The sequence below is a fragment of the Thunnus maccoyii genome, chromosome 22 (genome assembly GCF_910596095.1).
Source record: "Thunnus maccoyii chromosome 22, fThuMac1.1, whole genome shotgun sequence".
Classification (NCBI taxonomy): domain Eukaryota; kingdom Metazoa; phylum Chordata; class Actinopteri; order Scombriformes; family Scombridae; genus Thunnus; species Thunnus maccoyii.
Genome location: NC_056554.1, coordinates 25,081,914 through 25,089,493, shown reverse-complemented (window position 1 = coordinate 25,089,493; position 7,580 = coordinate 25,081,914). Strand labels below are relative to the sequence as shown.

Here is a 7,580-nt window from a genome sequence, read left to right as displayed (position 1 = left end):
GTAGAAGGTCCTCTGTGTCCAGAAGAACTTTGTCCAGCTCTGCAGGGTCTGGAGATCGATGGACTTCTGGTGGATGTTTTTTTAAAACTTTCTGGGCTGAGCTGTGTGATGACATTTTAAATGTCTTTAATGAGAGTTTTAATGACACTTCATTGCCACAGAGCTGTAGGAGAGAGATCCTGACATTGTTGCCAAAAAAAAAAAAAGGTGACCTTCAGGATATAAAGAACTGACAACCCGTCTCTCTCCTTGACCTTGGCCAACAGGGGTGAAGGGACCAAACATACTGTGCGTCTGGTAGGTTGATAATATATCATTAATCAGAGATTATTTGGAAGTCTCTAGTTCTTTGGCCATAGAAACTGGTCTCTCGTCACTGGATCAGGAAAAGGTGTTCGACATTTGGAGGCTCATGGAAAGGTTTGGCCTCAGCTCTGGTTTCATTGCCATGATCAAAGGACACAGAGAGAGTGTTGAAAATCAACAGAGAATTAAAGTGTGTAGAGGCTCTATGTCAGGAACGATGGATGTGATTTCAAAAGAAATACTGATACATAAAATAGGCTCCAGTATAGATGGTCTGGTTTTATCTGATTTTAACATAAAACCATGTTTTATCGGCTTATGGTGATGATTATTTTTATTGAAAAACAGGAAGAAATTGATCAATTTTTAAAAAATGTGAATAAATTTGGGAATGTTTCAGCAGCAAAAGTAAACTGGGAAAGAAGTGAAGTGTTGGCAGTGGGAGGCTGGTTTTCTGGTTTGTCTCCCAGAAAGAATGAAATGGAAAAGAAATGGTTTGATATATCTTGGAGTTTATCTGGGAGATGAAAATGTAGTGAAGACAAACTGAGAAGGAGTGTTAGAGAGGGTAAAAAGATAATTAGCTCAATGGAAATGGCTTTTACCACAGATGTCTTATAGAGGCCGAGCACTGATTATAAATAACTTGGTTTCTTCCACTGTGAGCCATAAACTAACATGTATGGAGCCACCTACAGGCCAACTACAGGAAGTACAATCTGTTGCTGTTGACTTTTTCTGGGATAAACTTCATTGGGGTCTCAAAGTGTAATTTTCCTGACTAAGGAAGAAGGGGGACATGGTTGGCATGGTATGAAGAAATCTGGCAAGTATTGTTTTGAGAAAAACTGACAATTTAGGGTTAGATGCATCTCTGTTTCTGTTGGATTCTAGACTTGTATGACTGCCGTTGTTTTATCAGGGACTTTTTAAAGCATGGAACTTTTTTTAAATGGAGTCATCTAGAGAAGAACCTTTGATACATAAATTCAGACTGGATGTACGGGAAGAACAACTGGAAACGCTGCAGGAATGTAGTTGTGGTATAGAAATACCAGATCGAGGTGATCCTTTTCCTGAACTGGGCTTCACCAGAAGTTTAAATGGATTTACTGGGCCATTACTTGAATCTAAATATGTTGAGACTTCAGATTTACACATGTTGACAATATATAGATACTGTGTTTTTTTTATAAAGCTCCTTTAAATAAGAGATCAGGTGATCATCAATAGAGGATTTTACATGGAGCTTAATGTCTTTGTAGCAAAAATTAACCCCAGTGTCTCCAGTAAATGCTCTTTCTGACTGTAAATGGTCCATAACTACTGTTTGGTGTTATGTACAGCAACAATACTGCAAAGAAATGGCAACTACTGCGGTAGGAGAGGCAAAGTTGTCTCTATATAAGAGAAGAAAAAATAAGATAGAAAATGCTTCTTGTCGAGAGTTAGTTCTTCTGTCTGAGGCGTCAGTCAAAGCCTGAATATGAGTAGATTTTAGATTTCATACATCCACAAATTCAGTCAAAATGATTTTATGACAGTTTGATGTTATGATGATTTAATCTGCTCAGTAATGGAGGATAAATTATGTTTCAGTGCTGTTTTTATATGAAATATTGTATAAAAAGAAAAGTAATTTATTGATGTTTTTACTGGAATAATCTATTTATGATATAAGTGTAAATAAAAAAACATTGTTTAAAAAATCACATCTTTCCTCTCTATTTCTTCTCTCTCTCTCTTCCTGTTTCTTCTTTATGTCTCTCTCTCTCTCGCTTCCTGTTTCTTCTCTATGTCTCTCTCTCTCTCGGTTTCTTCTCTCTCTCTCTGTTTCTTCTCTATGTCTCTCTCTCTCGGTTTCTTCTCTCTCGGTTTCTTCTCTATGTCTCTCTCTCTCTCTCTTCCTGTTTCTTCTCTATGTCTCTCTCTCTCTCTGTTTCTTCTCTATGTCTCTCTCTCTCGGTTTCTTCTCTCTCGGTTTCTTCTCTATGTCTCTCTCTCTCTCTCTCGGTTTCTTCTCTATGTCTCTCTCTCTCTCTCGGTTTCTTCTCTCTCTCTCTGTTTCTTCTCTCTGTCTCTCTCTCTCTCTGTTTCTTGTCTATGTCTCTCTCTCTCGGTTTCTTCTCTCTCTCTCTCTCTGTTTCTTCTCTATGTCTCTCTCTCTCTGCAGCACTGCAGAGCTGTCCGTGGTGCTGAAACTGCCGACGACAGTCTGTCAGTGCGACACAGGCTGAAAAAAGAGAGAGAGTCTGATTGTTTTCCTGTCTTTCTTTGCAGAAAATCCATCAAGCTGTTTACAGAACGTCTCCTGGTTATAAAAAAAACATCTCTGTCCAACATGATGTGTGATAGTTGTGCAATTATGTTTATTTATGTGCATAAAATGACGAATCAAAAACAAGACTGCCTAGAAAGCAACACGTTTTCTACATTTTCTGCTCGAAATGTCATAAAATACATTATTTAATTTTACGACTAGGAAGATTCTGATGTTCTTATATTCACATTAGATCAATTATTTAATGGAAATTCATCTGTGCAAAAGGAAACATTAAAATCCTTTAACTTCAACACACTGAACCAAATTCCAGATGGGTGTCAATGACAATAAAAACGTTATTTATGTAGCTAAAAGGTGCATCACAAAACATTCACAACTACAAAACATGGAAGATAAAAAAGACAGATGCAAGAAAGAGGAACATTAAAAACACAACAAAGGTTAAAAAAAAGAGACATCAAAGCGATTTAAAAAAAAATTAATAGTAGAGATTCAAGTGGAAAGTACGACTGTTAGGACGGTTAAAAGATAGTAAACATTTCTTGGCAAAAGATGAGTTCTGATTTTAAAGTTGTATGTTTTTGCAGCTCTACAGGTGTTGCAAAAGTTTGTCTTATGATTAAAAGCTGCCATGAATGAAGACATGAGGAAGCTTTCTGAGGATACAAACTGGAGCTCATAATGACCCTGAGAGCATCACACAGATTGGACTGATTGAGCCTTTCAGACAGGCTCCACCAATCAAACGCTTTGGGGGTATAAAAGGTTTGCCTGTGAGGCTCAACTCAGGGCAAAGTTCTCCAGCAAACAGCAACAAATATCAGGTGTTTCTTTATAAATGAGTCGCCAACAACAACAACAACTATGAAGCATCTTCTTCTGCTCTCCATCACCTGGTTGTATAATCTGTGTCTCTGTTGCCGCAGTGAAGGAAACCCCTCTCCTCTCGCGTGTCTACGTCGCTCTCCCGCCTGTCCTTTTATGGTATGGGGATACCCGCCGTCACCACCGGAAGCTGCCCATGTTTGGGCTGCTACGAAGCGCGCGGCGGGGGGAATCCCTCGCGCCGGTGTCGACCAATAAGACCGAGACGGGAGTTACCTAGGAGACGGAGAGTATAAAAACGGGCAGAGAGCGGAGGGAGCACGAGCATCTTTCACCGAGCGGACTAACGGGACACACCGACAGCTCCGGTAACGGATTATTAACGGCATTTTTAACGGCGCGAGGGAATCCCTGACACCTGTCGAGCTACTTTAACCAGCTTGTCCACACCTGACACTGTTTGCACGCTCTGCACACACACACACACACACACACACACAATAACCGACAACGGCGATGCTTCTGGAGCGCGAGGACAGCTTCATGTCGGAGTTTGAGGACGCGTGCAGCGCCTGGGTGGACAGCGTGGGCTCGAGCCCCAGCGACGCAGCTGACTCTGACGTGGGATCACCTTTCTGTCAAGGTATGTGTGTGTGTGTTAATCAATAACAATATAAGTTAAACTGATTATAAATAATTGGAGCAAAATATGCATCTGTTGCATAACCGGTGACTGCAGAACCTGAAATATTCTTATAACAGTAATGATGATGATGATGATGATGATGATAGTGTAACTGATGCATGTTGCAGCTGTTTGCATGCCTGCAGCTGCTCATCTTCATCATATAGATTTTTTCTGTGTAGGCTGCTGAGCTGCCCACTGAGGAGAGATTATGCAATGACAATAACACCTCCTCCCTCCCTCCCTCCCTCCCTCCCTCTCTCTCTCTCTCTCTTCAGTTTTCTCTCCGGGAACTGACGCCTCTGACTCAGATTTCTTCTCCGACTTCAGCGACTGCTCCTCGGACACGCTCTCGCCCTCCCTCGGCTACAACGGAAGCTTCTTCACCGAGCCGGAGACTGTACCGGCGGCGGCGGGTCTGAGCAGCACCGCGGACGCGATCCTCAACATGATCACAGAGATCGTCGGAATCTGCACCGAGATGGAGCAGCAGGGCGACGCCGACTCTCTCCGCGAGTCCACCCCAGCCTCTGCGGCGCCCTCCCCGGCCGCAGCCTCCCCCTCGCCCCCGCTCTTCGCTCCATCTCCATCCGTGGTTTCCAGCGAGATGAGCATCCCTCCCCTAGCCGCAGCTCAGCAGCTGCCTGCCGCCTCCATTTCACACCCAGTGGTGGTGAAGAGCGAGTTTGTGACCTCCAGCTGCAGCAGCGGGTGTGGACTATCTGCAGTGACCGGGAATGAGGCACTCTACCCGGCCAGCGCCGACTCTCTCCTCCCGCTGTCGGCTCTGGAGCAACAGGTGGATGTGGCTGATTTCATCGACTCTCTGTTGAGTTCCGAGGCCGGCCTGGGCGAGCTGAAGCCCGGCTGTGAAATCAAGCAGGAGCCGGTGGGGCTGGAGGACTGGCTGAAGAGCTTAGCGGCTGCTCCGGTTACCGGGGGAGACTCCAGCAGCTACGTCATCAGCAGACCTGTAGTGAAGACGGAGCTCGTGCAGAGCGGGAGCCCCCCCTCCTCGCTCCCCTCCTCCCTCCCCTCTACCCTGGACGCGCAACTCCTGTCCTCCCTCCTGCAGGGCGCGTTCCCGATAGTCAACCTCAGCAATGTGCACGCGACAGGAGCCCCCAAACTGTCACGCGGGGGCAGGAGAGCTCCCGCTAAGGGTCTCAAAGCGAAGCCGTTCCCGTGCTCCGTGCAGGGCTGCGACCGCCGCTTCTCGCGCTCGGACGAGTTGAACAGGCACGTGCGCATCCACACAGGACAGAAGCCTTTCCAGTGCACCATCTGCGCGCGCAGCTTCAGCCGCAGCGACCACCTGACCACGCACACGCGCACGCACACGGGAGAGAAGCCTTTCTCCTGCGATGTGTGCGGCAAACGCTTCGCGCGCAGCGACGAGAGGAAGAGGCATGGGCGCGTGCACGTCAAGCAACAGCTGCGCGCGCAGATGATGGCCGCATACTCACTGGCCCTGAACGCGCCTGGCGTCTGAACAGCAGCGCGCGCACAGGTGAATCCGGCCGGTGAGGCTGCTGTGGAGAAAAGTTAAAGCTTCAGGATTTGAACCGTCAACCGGAAACCGTCAGTTTCCATGTGACGTCACGCCGAAGGCAATTGTAGCTGAAGCCTGAGGAGGAAAAGGTTCAGGGGTCCTCTGGAGGCGCACGTGAGCGTCACCTGCAGGAGGATTGTGGGAAACAGCTGCTGCTGTAGAGACAGTCTGATCCTGGACCAGCTGATCATTAACAGCTGCTCGTTGAAAAGCTTCTCTGTGACTCTGAATGTGTGCTGCACCGGTGCATTGTGGGACCTGTAGTGTAAAGATGAAACACAGCAGCTCAGGTGTTGAAGCTTCAGTCTGAGCTGCAGACGCTCTGTGACGTCAGGAGGCATTTAAAGGAGCAGTCTGTCTCTCTGAAGCTTGTAAAATATTCACTTTTCTGCATGAGGACGTGAACAGTGAAGAAACGTTCTGTGAATGTTGTGATTCTGTTTCCACTGAAATATTTTTATGTCAAACTGCTTTATATTTAACATCTCTGAGGAGTTATATGTTTGTAATATATCTCTATTTTTCTAGATGTTTGTCTACCTCTTTACGGCAAAGTTTTACATCGAGAGTGTTTATGTTTCTAGAACAGAAGCCAGATTTCGATGGCGGATAAATGTGCAATGATGTCACTTTTTCTATGAAATGATTGTAAATCCTCTGCGGACACTGAATGAACTTTATTTAGTCTTCATTCTGATGACGGTGCAGGTTGCTGCCCTGATGCATTGTGGGATCTGTAGTGTAAAGGTGAAGCACACTGCAGGTTCATGTTCCCTCGTTCTGCATGGAGGCTGCTGCCAATAAACAAACAAACAAACAAACAACATGGAGTCCAGACTGCTTCTTCATCATTATCATCTTCATCATCATCATCATCGTTGTCTTTGTCATCATCATCATGAGAATCACTGAATGATATCTTCATCTTTACCACCATCATCATCATGTTAATTTCCACGTTATATATTTTCATCTTCATCATTATGAGTGACATCATCTTCATCACTATGAGCATCGTCACCGACGTTGTTAACTTCATCATCATCACTGTCAACCTTCATCATCATCATCATCATCGTGTTTATTCATGATGATCAAGACATTTTTCTTCATCATTGTCATAAATATTATCTTCATCACTGTGAGCATCATCATCACTATCATCATCATCATCATCACTGTCATCTTCCTCATCATCATGTCCAGCATCAACACTCTCGTGGTCAGGACAAACTTTCATCATCTTCATCATTTTAAGCATCATCATCATCACTATCAACCTTCAACATCATCATCATCACAGTCATCATGGTGTTCATTCATGATGATCGGGATATTTTTCTTCATCATCGTCATAAGAATCATTATCTTCATCATCTTCTTCACATTTAACATATGAACATGTTGTTCATCTTCTTCTACAGCAACACCATCGTCATCATCTTCCTCCTCATCATCGTCACCATCACAAACATTTTCCATCTTCGCTACGAGCATCTTCATCCTCTCATCATCCTCCTCTTCCTCACCGAAAAGAGCAGCAGCGCCACAGATTTCTCTCTGTACTTCCTGTTCCATTCATCAACAAGCTGCTGTTGCCAGGCAACAAATGGTCTCATCACTTCTGTCAGCTTGGCTGCTTCGTCCGGTGTTATGAGCTGTGAAGGCTGGGTTGCCGTGGTAACAGCAGCCTGAAAGTTTCATCCAGTTTTATTTACACGTTTTCACAAAGCTGCTCTGAGATCAAAAAAGGTCAAATTCAAAAGTCAGTTTGGTTTTTATTCTGTTTTTCTTAAATACAAAGTTTAATATTAACAAAAGACTAAAAAACAGCTTTTCACTGTACAGACAAATAAGATTGATCAGGTTTGGATACACAGACAGTATCTGCAGAATATCTTTTAACTTACAACAGGTTCCAACAGTAA

At 44.5% G+C, this 7,580-nt stretch overlaps 1 protein-coding gene across 1 annotated transcript; it reads left to right on the top strand.

Moving 5' to 3' along the window:
• The first annotated feature begins 2,621 nt into the window (after window positions 1-2,621).
• Window positions 2,622-6,566, top strand: LOC121889641 (early growth response protein 4-like). Its single transcript, XM_042401772.1, has 2 exons — window positions 2,622-4,058; window positions 4,379-6,566. Exons 1-2 carry the CDS (start codon window positions 3,932-3,934, stop codon window positions 5,590-5,592), a joined length of 1,341 nt encoding a protein of 446 aa, XP_042257706.1. The 5' UTR covers window positions 2,622-3,931; the 3' UTR covers window positions 5,593-6,566.
• Window positions 6,567-7,580: the final 1,014 nt, after the last annotated feature.

Coding starts and splice junctions, on each gene's coding strand:
- LOC121889641 (XM_042401772.1), top strand. CDS start 3,932: ATGCTTCTGGAGCGCGAGGACAGCTTCATGTCGGAGTTTGAGGACGCG. Junction 4,059..4,378: donor GGGATCACCTTTCTGTCAAG/GTATGTGTGTGT, acceptor CTCTCTCTTCAG/TTTTCTCTCCGGGAACTGAC.